The sequence below is a fragment of the Phyllostomus discolor genome, chromosome 4, assembly GCF_004126475.2.
Source record: "Phyllostomus discolor isolate MPI-MPIP mPhyDis1 chromosome 4, mPhyDis1.pri.v3, whole genome shotgun sequence".
In the NCBI taxonomy this organism is placed as follows: Eukaryota; Metazoa; Chordata; class Mammalia; order Chiroptera; family Phyllostomidae; genus Phyllostomus; species Phyllostomus discolor.
The window spans coordinates 63,327,099-63,344,582 of record NC_040906.2 but is presented as its reverse complement, the minus strand read 5'-3'; the positions used below and the strand labels follow the sequence as shown (position 1 = coordinate 63,344,582).

Below are 17,484 nucleotides of genomic sequence, written 5' to 3'. Positions count from 1 at the left end.
TTACTGCTAATTCCTCATAAATTATTCTTCATTCCAGTTAGTGTATCCTTCCTTTCTAACTGGATCTTTTTTATTTTTAAGTTATGTATGGAGATAGGCTATAATATCTATAAATGTTACTTCAGGTTAGTAACATTTTATTTTATAACATATGTATTATAAAATAGGGAGCATATTCGGTCTGATTAGGTTGAAACCCTCTGTCATAAGCCTCTGGCCCCTTCATTGGGAGGTCATCGATGGGTTTTAGCCAGAGTTTGAACATGACAGTGTGTTGGAGTCAGTGTTTACTTTGGCTTTCACAGAATTTTTAAAATGTGATTTTTCTTGCCAACATTTATAATTTCTTGAAATTTCACATAGAAATCCATAGCTTTGGCTTCTTGAAATAACATAACATTAAAAAATATAAAATAATGCATGACAGCCTGGCCAGTCCCAGCTCATACCCAGGGCTACATTCAATGAAGGTGAGGTGAGGCTGCTACTGGACCATGCAGATCTCATTGACAATACCTGCTTGGCTTCTGGGACACCTGAGTTTCAACTGGCTTAAATAATGCTATGTTAGAGGTATTGGCAGGCAGCCCTAAGGAGGAAGGAACAAGGAGAAGCAGACAGCTAAGGTGGGAGTAGCCTAAAAGGTAAAAAAAAAAAAAAAGGAAAAGAAGCAAATAATGGATGGTGACAGAGTGCTATGGGCTTCCCTGCTTCAACCCAGGCCATCCTTGGGAGTGGGGCACAGATGTCTGTTTCCATTGCCTGCAGGGTGGATGAGGAGTTAGAGCATCAGAATTTTTTCTACCTCCTTCTAGCCCCACTAGCTGATACAGGTGAAATTAAGCGGTAAATGAACACCAAGAGCAACCTAGAAGGAAAAGGGTGATCACAACAGGGTGGCAGACAGCCTGATAACTGTATGGAAGAGGTGGACAAATGGGATGTTTTCTGGTTTTCGACACCATTGTCATGAAAGGCAGATGAACAATTGCAATGTCCAAACCACTGTCCTGATCCTCAAGTAGCTCAGAGTATGGTGAGGTTTGAGGTCTCTTCTTCTCCCCCAACACCTGGCCCTGAGCCATCCCTCAGTCATGGGAGCAACCTGAGATTTTCCTCAAAGGGCAAGTCTCTCAGTGACCCTCAGGTTCAAGGTTTTCTCTTTGAAAGTAGCAAGTAATCTCTGGGGTGATAATTTGGTACTGTGTGAATATCCTGTAACTCAACTGTCTTTTATGCAATGGTTCTAGCATACATTGCAAAATGATGATTTTTCTAATTCCATTATCCCTGGGCACAGTGCTGGCTGCTGTGGCCAGTCAATGGTTACTTGCCCTGGGTCTGGGGCACTCAGCAACATGGAGACTATTCTCTACATATGAGACTCTGGAGTCAGGCACAGCCTTGCTCCTGGTCCAATGATAGGAAGACTCAGATAGCAGGGTTTATCCTACCTGGGGTGCAGGCATGAGAGTTCGAGTCAGCTTCGGAGCACTCCAACCCACAGCCGGCCTCTTAGAGATGCCACTGCCACTGTGGGAGGGTATCAGATTGCTAAATGTTCTCCATTCTCTTTCAGGGTAGGGTTGACTAAATGGAGCATTGTGCAGCTTTTTCAGAGAAGAAAAGGTAGATTACTTGAAGAGAGCATATAAAGCCGGTGTCAGGAATATCGAGATGGAATCCACAGTGTTTGCAGCCATGTGCGGGCTTTGTGGTATAAAAGGTAAGTCCTTTATAAATGCCTAGGGTGACAGGCTCTTCTTTCACAAAGTTACTCTCACTCTACAGGTGAAGAAAAAGAAATCCAGCTATGTATTATCTTGGGTTGAAGGCATGTCTTACAATTATTTGTATTACAGATTATCTCATAATGTTTTATGAGTGGGTAGGACATTATTACCATTATGCAGATGAGGAAACTAAGCCTCAAGGGTCAAAAGCAAGTTGCCCAAGGTCACTAGCTAGTGCATTATGCAACCAGAGCTTGATAGGAAATTCTGTTTTCTTCATTTTGGTAGTGGCTGCTATTTTATATTACAGTTGAATTTCTCTAGACATGCTACAAATAGAATACTTCAAAAGTACTCCACCGAAGGACAAAACATCAGTGGAGTAAAAGTGTTTTTAAAAGTTAAGTTACATGCATTTTTGCTTTTCCCAACTTTTTATTTTGAAAAATTTCAATAATACAGAAAAACTGAAATAAAAGTATAATAAATATCTATCTGCCCTTTACAAGATTAAATATTTTTCCACATTTGTGCATGCCCTTTAAATATATATACAGTATACATATATATGTATGTGTATGCAAATATCTGTGTGTGTATAAAAGCAGCCTTATTTGCTTTTCTTCCTGAATTTGTCTATAAATGAATAACAATCATCATGTCACTTAACTCTTATTTCTCAGCATCATTTCCTAAGAAAATAAATATTCTCCTAATGACCACAATACCATTATTAAACTGAAAAAAATTTAAAAAATAAAATAAATTTCATAACATCATTTATCCATTCCATATTTAAATTTTCCTAAAAGTATCTTTTATACATTATTTTCTTGTCCAATATCAAATTAACTTTCTACAGTATATTATTTGATTGTTGCATCTCTGTAATTTTTATATCTAGAATATTCTCCTTACTCTTTTTTCTCAACACAGTGGATTTTTTTTGAATAGTCAAGGCTGTTATCTTGGAGAAGAGCCCATGTTCTAGACTAGACCTGTCTGTGTGTTTCATCATGGGTTTCACTTGCTCATCTATGCTGCATATTTCCTGTAAAGTGGAAGAGAGGTCTAGTGATCTGATCAGATACAGCTCTATGGCAGGAACAGTTCAGAAACATGTAAACATTCCATTGCACTGCATCAAGGAGATGTAACATGAGGATATCCCACTGGTTCACGTGGTAAGGGCCATCTCCTCCCATTTAAAAGCTAAAGTTTTCTCTTTATGAGTAGCAAATAATCTTTGGGGTGATAGATAATTTGGCACTGTGAGGCTATCTTGTAACCCAACCACCTTTCACCCAATAATTTTAGCATAGTCTGCAAAATGAAGGCTTTCTCATTGCGTCATTCCTCCTACATTTATTACCTGGAATTCTTCTTTAAGAAGAACGTTTCTTCCTTACACACTTTTCTGCCTCTTTCTACCTCTCTTTTTCTTTTTGGTTGGGGAAAGTCATTTTTGGATTGTGGATTTTGTTCAAATCAATGTGTTATAAACAGTTTCTGTCATTTTTTTTTTTTTGTGATACTCAACTTATCCAAAATTTGGCCAGGAAGAGCCCCCTCAATTGCACTGTTTTTTGTCCTTTTGAAATAGATGTATTAGCTCTTGAGAACTTTCTCTCCTTGGCACAACAGTATTCTGAGGCACAAGCTGCATTTTCCTTGCCTCGAATCTGGAATCAACAGTTTCTCCAGGAAGCTCTAGTTCCTTTTAGTGCAAAATTGTATTAAGAAATCAAATATGGGTGCAGCTTGCATTTTTATTTTTGGTGAAATTATTTCAAGAGTAACACCGACCTTTGACCAGCATCAACAAAACTACTAAAGTAAAACAATTTTCATGGGTGCTAGTCTGTATAACTATTCTTTCTGACTTTAAATTATTTTCATAGTCATCTTCTAGACTTAATTTTTTTCAATTTTATAAATGGAAAGGGGTACAGCTGCAAAATGAATAAAATATTCTGTATTTAATTGACTTTGAAAGCCTCAGATCTAAAGCATAATAACACCATCTACAATAATGGTTTTGAGTGGGACACAGTACCCCAATATTAATAATGATGTCCAAGAAAATGTTGGAGCAACTTTTTCAGAATTTACAGCTTTGCATTTTACACATCAATGATCCTTCTTTGTTTCAGAAAAAAATCCATAAAATATGTTATTGACTCAAATGTGTTTTATAGTGTGTCTACTGAGTGCATGGCATAATAAGAAGGCTAGTTTTTAAATCAGATTTTCGTTCATAAGTTTCTCTCCATCATTTTCTTCTTAAACAAAGAAAGACTTTCTTCTGAGCATCAACAAATGGCTTGAGTGCCCAAGCACTGGGGATACAGCAGTGGACACTGCAGATGAAATCTCTGCCCTTAAGGAATTTAGGGAAGGAAATGAACAACAAAAGGACTAATGTCTAGTAACACAGTGACATGTTAGATGCTGAAGAGAGCTGTGACTAAAATAAGGCAGGGAAAGGAGCAGGGATGACCAAGGTATAAAGGGAAAAAAACCCATAATATTAAGTAGCATGGTCAGGGAAGGATGCATAGAGAAGGCGCAGTTTCAGAAAATGCCATGTGGACATCGGAGGAGGAGGTCTGAAAACTGCAAATCTAAGGCCACCAGGCAGGAACATACAGGGTGTGTTGGCAGAACTAGGAGACCAGTGTGCCAGGAGGGGAGTGACAGCAGTGGAAGGTGGGAAGAGATGGAAGTGCAGGTGTTGTGGTCATGTGAGAAGCATGACTTTCTACTCTGAGCAAAATGGGAAGTCATTGGAGAGCTTTGAATAGAGAAGGACCAGATATGACTTGGGGTTAATAGGATTGCATTGCTTGCTGAGTTGGAAGAGCCTACTGGGCCCAAAGGTAGAAGCAGGGAGAGGAAGAAGAGGGCAAATACATCAGTGTAGGGAGAGGTGGTGGACCAGGGTGAGCACAGTGGAGATGGTGAGCAGCCTCATTGTAGGCACATTTTGAAGGCAGGTCTAGAAAGATTTATCGACAATGTGATTGAGAGAGAGAGAGAGGAATCAAGATTGATATCTAGGTTTTTGGCCCAAGCAACTGGAAGGATGGAGCTATAACTAGGAGAGAGGAAATTAGGTGAGGCTTTGGGGCTGAGCAAGCAGATGGATTTATGAATCTGGAGTTTAGGCAAGAGGTCTGAACAAGAGAATTAAAATTGTAAATGGACAGTGTATAAATGACAATTAAAACAAAGCAACAGATGAGATGACAGAGCAGGTGAGGATAGAAACAGTTGAAGAAAGGCCCTTGGTTAGAAGTTAAAAGCTAAGGGAGGTGAGGAAGATCCAGCAGAGCAGACTAAAGACAGGAGGCCGATGCCACTGGCAGAACACTTGGAGAGTCTTGCATCCTGGCACCCAGAAAAGAAACCTTCAAAAAGCAGTGAAGAATTATAGCATGATAATGCTTCATTTGATAAAAACTGGAATTTTAATTTCAGTCAATTTGAATATACAAAATTACAAACAAAATATATGTGGTAATTTTTCTAAAAATACATTTTAGAAAGAAGTTATAGTTCAGAAGAGATTAATTACAGAAGCACTATCCTTAATTACTTCCAACTCTCAGAGTACATGTACAAGCGAATCTTTGTACTATATGAGTGAAGGATGAAAATGCATCCTTGTCCTCTTTAGGTCATCATTAACACCCCCTTTCAGAGAAACAATAGCATCTGATTTTCTCTCCACAGTTAGTGAGAGTGGGAACACCAGCTGAGGGCCCCTTGACCTCACCTAAGAGCAGTCCAGTCAGCACACAGCCCACAGGAACCCCTGGATTCAGGCATTTCTGTCCCAGGATATGCTCTTCACATTTCTTTATTATAAAAACAACAAGTAGACTTCGGCCAAGATGGAGGTGTAGGTGGACACACTGTGCCTCCTCGCACAACCAAAAATAAGGACAACAAAAATTTAGAAACAAACAAAAAAAACAACCAGAACAGACAAAAAATTGAACTGTATGGAAATCCGACAACCATTCATCCAGACTGGTAAGAGGGGCGGAGTCGGAGGCTAGCGGAGATGGGCGGCAGCAGGAAAAAGTGGTGGCTGGCAGATCCAGGTACGTAGGTGGCAGCTAGCAGACCCCAGGTGTGGGGAGGCAACAAGCAGATCCAGTGAGGTGCACAAGGCAGCTGCCTGTCCACAGTCACACATTCACACACAGATAAACCAGGTGAAAACGAGCAGTGAGACAGACCACACAACCCAGGGACCCAGCACTGGGAAATAAAGCCTAAAAGCACTGATTGAAAACATCTGTGGGAGTTCAGGTGCCAGGAGAGACTCCCGGCCTCACAGGAGAGTTTGCTGGAGAGACCCACAGGGTCCTAGAACATACATTAAGCCCACCCACCCGGGAACCAGCACCAGAAGGGCCCAATTTGCTTGCAGGAAGCAGCAGAAGGAACTGAAATCTGACGGAGAGCGGAGCAAGCCCCATTGTTCACTCTCTGAATCCTGCCCCCACATACAACATCACAACCCAGAGACTGGGTTGCCCCACCGGGGTGAACACCTAAGGCTCCACCCCTCATACGTACCTCATACATAACAGGTGTGACTAGCCCCCCCCCCCCAAAGATGGCTTAAACAGAAGAACAAACGAAAGCCTCAGAGCCAATACTTTTAAGCAATCAAGAGAAAGAGATAGCCAACCTATCAGATGCACAGTTCAAAGCACTGGTGATCAGGATGCTAACAGAATTGGTTGACTTTGGTCACAAATTAGATGAAAAAAATGAAGGCTACAATAAGTGAAATAAAGAAAAACACACAGGGAACCAACAGTGATGGAAAGAAAACTGGCTCTCACATCAATAGAGTGGACCAGAAGGAAGAAAAAAACATTCAATCAGAAAAGAATGAAGAAACAAGAATTCAAAAAAATGAGGAGAGGCTTAGGAACGTCCAGGACGTCTTTAAACGTTCCAACATCCAAATTATAGGGGTACCAGAAGGAGAAGAGAAAGAGCAACAAGTGGAAAAGTTATTTGAACAAATAATAAAGGAGAACTTCCGCAGTCTAGCAAAGGAAACGGACTTCTAGGAAGTCCAGGAAGCTCAGAGAGTCCCAAAGAAGTTGGACCCAAGGAGGGACAAGCAAGACACATCATAATTACATTAGCCAAGATTAAAATGAAGGAGAGAATCCTAGAAGCAGCAAGAGATAAGGGGACAGTCTCCTACAAACGAGTTCCTATGAGACTGTCAGCTGATTTCTCAAAAGAGACCTTACAGGCAAGAAGAGGCTGGAAAGAAGTATTCCAAGTCATGAAAGGCAAGGACCTACATTCTAGATTGCTCTATCCAGCAAGGTTTTCATTTAGAATGGGAGGGCAGATAAAGCGCTTCTTAGATAAGGTCAAGTTAAAGGAGTTCATCATCACCAAGCCTTTATTATATGAAATGTTAAAGGGACTTATCTAAGAAAAAGAAGATAAAAAATATGAACAGTAAAAAGACAGCAAACTCACAGTTATTAACAACCACACCTAAAACAAAAACAAACTAAGCAAACAACTAGACCAGGAACAGAACCACAGAAATGGAGATCACATGGAGATCACAATAGAGGAGTGGGAGGAGGAGAGAGGGGGAAAAGGTACAGAGAATAAGTAGCATAGACGATAGGGAGAAAATAGACAGGGGCAGGACAAGAATAGTATGGGAAATATAAAAGCTAAAGAACTTATGACACATGGACATGAACTAAAGGGGGGGAATGTGGGTGGGAGAGGGTATGCAGGGTGGAGGGGAATGAAGAGGGGGAAATGGGACAACTGTAATAGTATAATCAATAAAATATATTAAAAAATAAAAATAACAAGTGGTCTCTTGAATCCCAGCTCCACCTAATATGCAAATAGAGCAGAATTTAGTAACCAGTTTAAACATAAAATGCCTAGTATGAACATGCTATCCTGATATATGAGTAAGTTTGGTGATGACCATTAGTTCCTTCTTAAGAGGCTCCGATTGGCAGCCAGAGAGAGCCCTGAGCTTGTGTACCCTGGACCCAAGTCTTTCTTTTTAAGGATGTTGCCAAAACTTCAGAGAAATAATTCCGTTGTAAGGACTTTTATGCTTGATGCAAATCCTCATGACCTTGCTCTCTCTGCCACCTACCATCACCCCCCCCCCCCTGCATTCCTTCCTTCCTAGTGTGCTCTATTCCAGCTACCTGCTGCATTTTTCTTTTTTTCTGCTGCTGTTAGTAGTTGATTTCGACCTGCCAGTAGCTGCCGCAGACTTGTTACTGAGCAGACCCTATGGGCTGCCAACATTTTCACTAAAGGTTGCATCTGTAGCTCTCTAATTGTGTAGTTCTTTAGAGTATTTCTGTCTGAATTACTTTGTTGTGAATACTCCACTGTTTTGAAACCTCAATTCCTGGTACATTTGCACCCTGGAAGGTCAACCACCAAGAGCACAGACAAAAGCCCCATCCATGCACATGCTGCTACCACATTCCGATCTTTCATCGCTTCATAACATCCTTCCCCCACTGTAGTGAGGCTTGGGAAAGCTCTGTGCAAGCTAGAAAAGCTTGCTTAGAGGAAGGGCTGAGAGAAACTTCACAAGCAGCTGTTTTAACATAGAGGAATATAGGGAGGATACACCAATAGTAGGGAACATAGGTGGCCTCTCAGTCTTGCTCACTATCCCCCTCCATCCCACTCCCACTTTTAATAATGGCCCAACAGACCCCGTCTCTCCAGGCAGTTTTCTCTAATGGCCTATCTGTCCCTTTGATACTACCAGATGACTGAATGCAATCTGATTTCAAACTGAGGTGATGATGGCTAATGGTTTATTTAAGCAAAGGTCTTCTAGAGACCCATTCTCCTAACTCAGAGGAGTCACTCACTGATTTGGGGCCAATGCAGAAATAGGCCTCTCTGTGTCCACCTGAAACAAGGAGGTCTTGGGTCCACATGGATTACCACTTCTTACCTGTGTGGTTAATAAGGGATCTCCCCATAACTCTCACTTTGTCAAGCCTTGAAATGCTACCTGAGCTAAACCTACTCACATTCATTCTAGCCACTCACTCATTCTACTTCATTTCTCTGCATATAAACTGTATTTTAGTTTATTTATATATTAATTTACATATTGCTTTACATATATTCATGCTGGAAGCTACAAGTATGCATTTAATATCTCTCTCCATTACAATATGAGCACCATGAGAACAGGGATGTTGTTTGTCACTTTCTTGCTAATATCCCTAGCACTTAGAATAACATCTGCCATGTGGGCATTGGGTACATACTCGTATTTGCCAAGTGAATGAATGAACAATGCAAACAATGACTACTTAACCTTAACTTACTGTAGAAAATGGCTATAGCAAATGCAACTGGTTCCTTCATCCCCCAGCCTCCTTAGTGGCTTGGAATTGTCTAAAGGATTTTGGAGTTCCTCTTAACTGTCCAGGTAGGAAGAGACAACACATTAAATTTAAGCCTCCCTTTTTCTATAAGGTTCATATGGTATTTCTGCTTTATCAGTAGCCCCAGAATCTCTTGATATTTCATAGATGGACAAACTGTTTGAAATGGGGCCACAGACACCAAAAAGTCACTGTTGTTATCCTGATCTCATCATCCTAAAAAAGAATAGTGGGAATTCAATGCTGCTTTAACAAAGATTTGGGAAAGGAAATAGTGGCATTCACAAAATTATTCTATATAGAAAGGCAGAGGCTTCAGAATACTGCAAACCCACTGTGCTGTGCTGCACAAATGCATTCATCTATGACTTTATAATACACCTACGCCCGTCCCTCTCTTAGAGCAATGCTACATTAATTCAACCCCTAACATTCTGATTAAAGGTGATAACCCTGTTGCACTGTGAACTTGTAATAAGTATGTTCAATTTGTATCCATTTTTAAAAGGCAGTGCTACCTTTTGACATACACCTGCTTGCATGGCAATATATGAAACCTAATATTTATCTAAGACTAGGTTCTGCTTAAATTCTCTTTGTCTTTGGTTTTTGTGGTGCTCACCGTGGTTTTTCTTTAGGGTAAAGGAAAAATTCAATGTTATTTCTTTTGACAGATACTGGTAACTTGGGGGATATATTTAGTCTTCATAATATTATTTTATTACAGTTCAATGAAAGGGAGCAGAATCTTGACTTTAATTCCATTTTATGTTCTTCTGCTGGTCCCAGCAATGAAGGATATTGGGCTTTGGGAACTGCATGGTGATCACTGATAAAGTAAAAAAGATATTACAGCAAGGATTAAAGATTATATTTCGTGTGGAGCTGTAACATTTCTTAACTCTGTAGTGGAAAAAAGTCAGGTTTTTGAAATGTTATTACACGAGGGTGCAAAGTGACCGACCACAGCTCTATTCACCCTCACAGGAGAAAAATCTGTGGCTCAGAGAGGCTCCCACAGGGTTTCACAACTAAAAAGTAGCAGAGCTGGGATTTGAACCCAGCTCTGATTTGAGGCCCCTTTGCATCATGCTCTGCTGCCTTTTCCCAGCCAGCCTCCCACGGGTATACAAGGTTCATAGTCTCTCTTCAGAACGACCACTACCACCACCACAACAAACAGCAGATTCACTGCCCTCTCTCTCCTCTCCCTCCTAATTGTGCCTGTCAGGGATAGAGTCCAGGACTCTGTGTTATCATTAAGTTCTGGTTCTGAGGGAGGTAGCCAGTGGAACACATTTTGAAAGACACCAATCTAGAAGAACAAATTGTTTCTATGCTGCCTAGTTTTGATCAGTCCCTTTGCATATGAATTTTCTGCACTTAGTTACTGATTCACAGCCAACAGCTGAGATTGATGTCTCAGGGGAGACAGAGGCAGCACAGAGGCTCTGGGTTGTTGAGAGCCCTGTGCTTTATATACCAGGCATACAGGGGGTAAAGATGGGGTCTGCTTAATAAACTCAAACCTTGATGGGTGAAGGAGGCCATGAAAAGGACCAGGAGAAGTGGAAGAGGAGCTGTCATAAGAGCCAGGCTGGGAATTCTCAAGCTCCCCATTGCTACTTTGCCGTTTTCTGAGGCCCAGCCCTGTCCGGGTTCTGTTGTGCACAGGGGCATTTGTGCCCAGCCTTGCTGTCTTTGCCTGTGGTTCATGGGAAAACTTTCCTGGAAGTCCATTCTGAACCAGAAAGGCAGGGGTTGGGGGGAGGGTGGTTAGCAGAGGTCCATAGAGTCCTAAGGATTCATGGTGGGCTGCAGAGGCCCTGAACCCCTAAAATTAAAAGCACATATTTTGTGTGTATATGCAGGCAGGTATGCTTATTTTGTGAAAAGAGATTTCAATGACAACTTTCATCAGATTCTCAAGGGGACCATAATGGTTCCAAAAACCTGAGGCTCACCAAGAGTTCCTGGTGTTCAGAGGCCTTGAGCTCCGGGTTCACACCCATGTGTGTGCCCAGCACGGTGCAGCCTGACACCAGTTGCCGACAACCTCCTTGGTGACAGCTAGGTCCCTACATGTCCCTCCACAGGAGCCACCTCCCACCCCAATCTGAGGATTATGGTAGCAAAGCCATAATCAGGCTTAATTTTGACAAATTGTTTTTGGGCAATTAGTTCCTTTTAATTGCTCGTGGAAATAGTAATTGTAGGTGACAAGATTATTATATGCTGCTGTCCAAGGGGCCTCTAGGGTCAAGAAAACACCACTGAGATTGCTATGACCTGTTCTTTTCCATCTTTGGCATTACCCTTGAAATCTCCTGAAGAGATGTTTAGCCAAGTCAACTCCTGCTCTGCAAAAAGTACAGAGCACAGGTTTCCTTTCATTCTTCTTCCAAGGGAAGGATTAAAGAACAACGTTCAACATTTCCCTGCTACCACCTGCTCATGCCAGGCTTCACAGACTTGCTGATCATTACCTTGAAAAGCTGGGGATGTTTCCAGCCCTTCATTTGTTTATTTACCTGTTCAGCCAAGTTGCTTAACAACCAAGTGAGATTTGAATGAAAAGGGCCCCAGGTGATGAAATAGTTAACTCAGCTCAAGTTGAATATTTTCGTTCCTTTTCACTTCATTGAACAGGAGGGTCAGTTTGACCGATAAGTCAGAGCAGGTCTGCCTAATGGTTCAGCATGTGCCAGCTCAAGTGACAGGTGGATGGAAAGTATGGAACTCTTCTTAGCAGTTTAGGAAGCTGGGAATTGGTTGGCTATTTACTAAGTGTGTATCCTGGGCCATTTGTTTGACCTCCCTAAGTCTTCATTTCATCATCTGTCAAAAGGGGATAAAAATAAGAGCTAGCTCACAGTACAGCTGTAAGGACTAAATGATATTATAAATACCTGGCAGATAGTAAGAAGTGAACCAAAGAGAAAAGATAGCATCTATTATAAGTACAATCCATTTCTCCTTCCCAAACCCAGATCTTATAAAGAAGTCTGAAATAGGGGAGAGGTCAAACAAATAAATATTGCACTCCAGTCCAACTTTATCTCCACGCCATCAAAGCCTGTTAATGTAACCACATATAGTCCCATAAACACTGAAATCCCTTTTTAAATGCTGCAGATGAAGGTAGAGATTATTGCACCATCAGTTCTAATTGGTTGACACTGATTTCCATGTGTATAATCACATCCCTTGAAATGAAAGATTTCATGTAAAACTGACAGAAAAGAATTTGTAGGAGACCCAGTTTTTCTCTCTGGTTCTTCTTGATGAAACAAACCAGAGAAACTGCCAATCATGGTGACTTTTCAAAGATGAAAGTTGCAGTTTCTTTGTTTGCTTTTAGAAAAAACGTTTGTTCTTTTCCCCTACTTTTGCATCTATCAGAGGATTTTATCCCCATTCTTTAGAAACTAAATGCTAATAAATTTGCTTCTTCATGGAGTTGATTCTTATATTTAAGCATTTCATTTAATATTTTTCTTCTCAAATTTCATGAGGGCCAGTACTCACTTTTAATGGGATTTCCTGAGGTCAGCATTCATATCTTTTATATTTACTTTACTCTTCAGCAAGGGATGCTGCAGGCAAACTCAAACATTGCACAGAGGAGTAAAATGTCATCTCAAGAATAATGGCTATCTCTCCAGTTCTATCCTCAAGTAAGAGCCTCATCTAACTGGAAATAGGATAGAAAGCTGGAGGTTTATGTGTCCTGAATGGCAAAGATCCCTCCTTATTATTAACCTAACATAAAGCTTTCCTTTAATCTAGCCAATTGTAGGGGAAAGGAGGGGGGGAAATGCTTAAAATTATTTCCATTAACTTAATTAGATGGAGTGTTTGGTGAGCGGCCACAGAAATATGAGTTACATATATAGGAGGCTAGAGGGTCGCCTGGGTTGCGTCTACATGATGGAAAATGACACAAGGTGAGCTAGGGGCATTGAGGTGTTGGGCTAATGTTCCCACAGAAAAGATAAAACCTGTTTGCAGCAATGGTGGTGCTTGCTCTTCTAGCTGCTGTGGTCTTTGTGACACTTCTGGACAGACTAGAATGTGACCAGATCGACTTACCCCACGAAGTTCTGGTGGAGCACCAGCAACGGCCTCTGCTCCTAATCGCCAGCTTCATCAAACAGCGGCTTGGACCCCGTGACCAGACATCATAACTGGGCAGCCCAAGCCTTCCCTGCAAGTTTATAGTTCAAGTTGCAGTGTTGATGTTATGTATTATTTGTGGCATTTTTCGTATAGTTTCCATCCACATGCTAAAATCATAATAGAGTGGTTTTATAAAACTTCTTTCTCCTAAAAAATAAATTTATCTTAAAAGAATTTCATGTATACATTAAATTAAATTCAAATTTTGTATAACAAGTCGGGCTAATAATTAAACATTTAAGACTCCTGGCTTGTGTCATTTGGAGTTTCATATGCAGCATTCATTAAACTCACATCAAAATAGACCAGACATTTGTAGACATGGTTACCAGTCACTGTTTCTGCAACCAATCCAGAAATTCATGTTAGAACATTGTCAGGCACTTCTAGGTTTTGGACAAGTGACAGAAATTGCTCATGCATACTCAAAATATTTACAGAAAAAAGAGTGAGTGTAATGCAGGTCTATGGGAAATATGACCATACTTCTTCCCCCCACCCCTGCATAATTTCAGCATACCACAAAGTAGAATTAGAGGCTCAAGTTTGCCTTCGTTTGTGCTTTTATCATGAAATATAGTCACACACTTATTTTCAAGTGAAAAGTCTCAGTAGTGCAAAGATTACCATTTTTCTTTGGAAATCACAAATGATTAAATCAAGTTTTTTTCTTTTAAGAAAGTATATTTTGCCCTGGCTGGCGTAGCTCAGTGGATTGAGCGCGGGCTGGGAACCAAAGTGTCCCAGGTTCGATTCCCAGCCAGGGTACATTCTTGGGTTGCAGGCCATAACCCCCAGCAACCGTACATTGATGTTTCTCTCTCTCTATCTCCCTCCCTTCCCTCTCTAAAAAATAAATAAATAAAATATTTTTTAAAAAAAAGTATATTTTGAGGAGGCTGTATTTTTTATTTTATTTCAATATTTATCTAATAAGCTGAGGAATTTATAACAACTGGATTTAGATTTGGGTTCAAATGTTAAAGTCATCCTTTTGTGTGACTCTGAAGCAGGTCTTGCCCACACCCTGCCCATACTCCCATTCAAGTAGACTGTCTGGGAGGCACAGCATCACTTAGTAGGTATACCCAGTTGTCTGAGCTGGGGTTCTTCTAAAGCTGACACACTTAGGAGGTGGGGAGCATGGGCCAGGGATGGGTGGAGGAGGGCTGACAATTTTGTACAGTATGTCACATTGTGTACATATATTTATATGGCTGTGACTAAAATAATGTTTAATTTCAACCATGATAGAGATTATTTGCATCTTTTTAGTCAACAACAATGAACAATCCCATGAGAGGTGCATCAGTTTTGGAACTTACTTTGGCAATAGATATGCTTTGGAGTACAATTTTTAAGGCACTGCAATAATTAGCTAAAGATCAAAGCTAAGGGCAAAGTAGAATAATATTGCCATTAGTAGTGGGGTATTCATTTTACCCCATATTTTTTAGACCAAGTAGAAATAACTTCAGAATGTCATCCATAAGTTTCTTTCTTTCTTTTTTTTTTTTGCATTTGTGCAAACATATCTTTTTAAATTAACTAATTAATTAATATTAAATGTATTGGGGTGACATTGGTTAATAGGTCATACAGGTTTCAAGTGTACCACCACCCAAAGTCAGACCCTCTGCCATCACCAAGCATTGTCCCCTTTACCCCTAACACCCCCTACACACACTTCAAACCCCATAAGTTTGAACTTCTTTCTTGTCTGCTCCTAGAAAAATCTTCAGTTCCTGTTTCATTGAGAGAAGAGGAGGCTATGGAAGAGACAGAAGAATGAAATAATTAGTTAATCGTCCTCTCAACTCCTGACTGGGAGTGTGTGTGTTTCCCACTACTGTTTCCTGTCTCAGTAAATGGTATCAGCTGCACAAGCCAGAAACCTGGGAAACCCCTCTGATGTCTATCTCCTTGTTTCCCATTCCAATCAATTGCCAAGATCTATTAATTGATTCTTCTAAATACTTCTGCATTTGTCCACCAATGGGAAGCCTTCCTGGTCCTCAAACAAGATTTCTCCCAGCCTCACTCATAGCCTCCCTCAGTGCCCTCTGCTGCCTTTTTAAAGTACCCATCACAGCTTCTGATTTGGGTTGTTTAATGAATGTTTAGTGCCTAGACTGTAAGGTGCATGAGGGCAAAGATTGTACCTGTTTTATTTACTGCCGTATCCCAAGCATCTAACATAGTGCCTATCCCATAAAAGATGCTCCATAAATATTCATTAAATGAAGAATACTCTTCCTAGTATTTTCCTTATAAACTCTCACTGAAATGTCTCCAGTCTTTGCAAGGCTCATCCTTTCCTTATTCAGTTCCTTGTCAGCACAGCTCTCCCTTCCTGTCCCTTCCACCATGTCTCACGCTGTGGGGAAGAAGTCCTCTATACCATCAGAGTAGAGCTGTGCCTAGAACCTGTTTTCTTGTGTAGCATACGGCTTCCCCTCTGTCAAAACCAAGCCCTGCATTCACCTCCTTCACAAAGATCTCCAAGTTTATTTTTTCCTTAGCCCCTCAAACCTTCCCTTCTCGTTCCTTTAGAACTAGGGTTACACTAGGAAGACATCAATTTGTTCTCATTCATATGTTGTGTCAGAAACATTTGTTCTTTTTGATAAGCTTAAGTGGTAACTGCCCAGCTTGTCTTCATTTAGGAGGTGTAAGTCTCCTCTCTACCTTGAGACTGTTGAGACTGTCATGGAGTTTGTGCCCTGTAGGCATTCACCGACCCTGACTGCCCTACGCCTGGGCACCACCCACCATCTGGGCACCACCCACCATCCCTCCTCACCACCAACCCCCACCTTCTCTGCTTGTCCAGTCTTCTCCTTGAACACCCTTCAGGAAACAGATGTGCTTGCAAAAGCTCTTTGGTGCATTGTTTGTGTGTTTTTTCTTTGTTCATTTGTTCATATAAAAACATGTCCCTCCTTCTTCCCCCCCAAAACTGGAAACAGTTTACTGAGATAAACAAAAGCACAATAGATTAGTATAAATTAGAATAAGTGGGAAAGAAAAAGGAAAAGCAAATGGAAAGGACATCATGGGCACTAAGCCTGAAGCTACTACCCAGGTGAATCTCATATAGTCTCTGCACTGAACTGGCTCTGGGCTAGCTCACAGTTGCTTCATAAAGAGAGAAAAATTTACTGTGTCTTAAAGATAAAATATGAATTAATGATCAGGAGAACAGCTAGCCTTGATTCTAAGAGGGAACACAGCAGTGTAGTGATGAGCGTGGGCCCTGGGACCAGCTGCTTGGGTGTGGGAAGGGGTGGAAGAAGGCTGTGCTGTCAGTGTGTTTCCCCCAGGACACTGCCCTGTGGCTCTCCACACTAGTGCACATTGGGGTCCTCAAGGAAGACTTTAAACACACCCTCTCGGGCCCCACCTCAGACCAACAGTAAATGAGAATCAGTGGCAATGGGCCTGGGAAGCCCTACATAAAAATTTCCCCTGGTGATCTGCAGCCTGGGTTGAGAGCCACTGATTAAGAAGAATGGATAATCCTCGAATCTGTCAGACACTCCTCCAGCTGAACTTCTCAGTCCTTAGACAGTGTCTCCATTGAAACAGTTATGTAAAGAGCCCTTTTACTTGAATCTTACTTTTACTTGAATCTTACTCCTGGACATCAGGAACATCAGTTCCTGTGGGTGGCCCCTGCCGTGCTCCTGTCTTCTCTAGAGTCTTATAATGGCTCACCCTCCAGTCCCCTCAGAGCAGGGCTGGTAGCAGCTGTTCCCAGCTGTACCATCTTTTGTTGTTCACTAAACCTGCTCACGTCTGTGTAACAGTTCCATCAGCATGTTCTCTCAGTCCCCCAGTTCCGCAGTACCATCTGCTTCCTTCTGGGAACTGGAATACATTGGAGAACACAAAACCATTTTGAAAAACACTGACTTAAGAAACTAAAGTCATTCTATATGAAGATCTTTTCAATACAACTTCTTTACCGCAAAATAGAAGTTAGTATTTTTCTTTTTAACTGGTAGAATACTTTTTAAAAGATAATCATTCATACAAGAATGTATTTGTGCATTTAAAAATTCTTGTGGAATTCTCCAGGGCTTGCAGCTTGAGAAACATGGTTTTTGACATATTTTCCTAGCTGG

General features: G+C 41.1%; 1 protein-coding gene across 1 annotated transcript in view; it reads left to right on the top strand.

Annotated features, from left to right (window-relative positions):
* The window catches only part of UPP2 (uridine phosphorylase 2), a 33,016-nt gene extending 19,496 nt beyond the window's left edge, over positions 1 to 13,520 (top strand). The window contains 2 exon segments of the mRNA XM_028510857.2: positions 1,580 to 1,726; positions 13,214 to 13,520. Of these exon segments, the coding sequence (XP_028366658.2) occupies positions 1,580 to 1,726; positions 13,214 to 13,365 (299 nt within the window). The 3' untranslated portion in view covers positions 13,366 to 13,520.
* Positions 13,521 to 17,484: the final 3,964 nt, after the last annotated feature.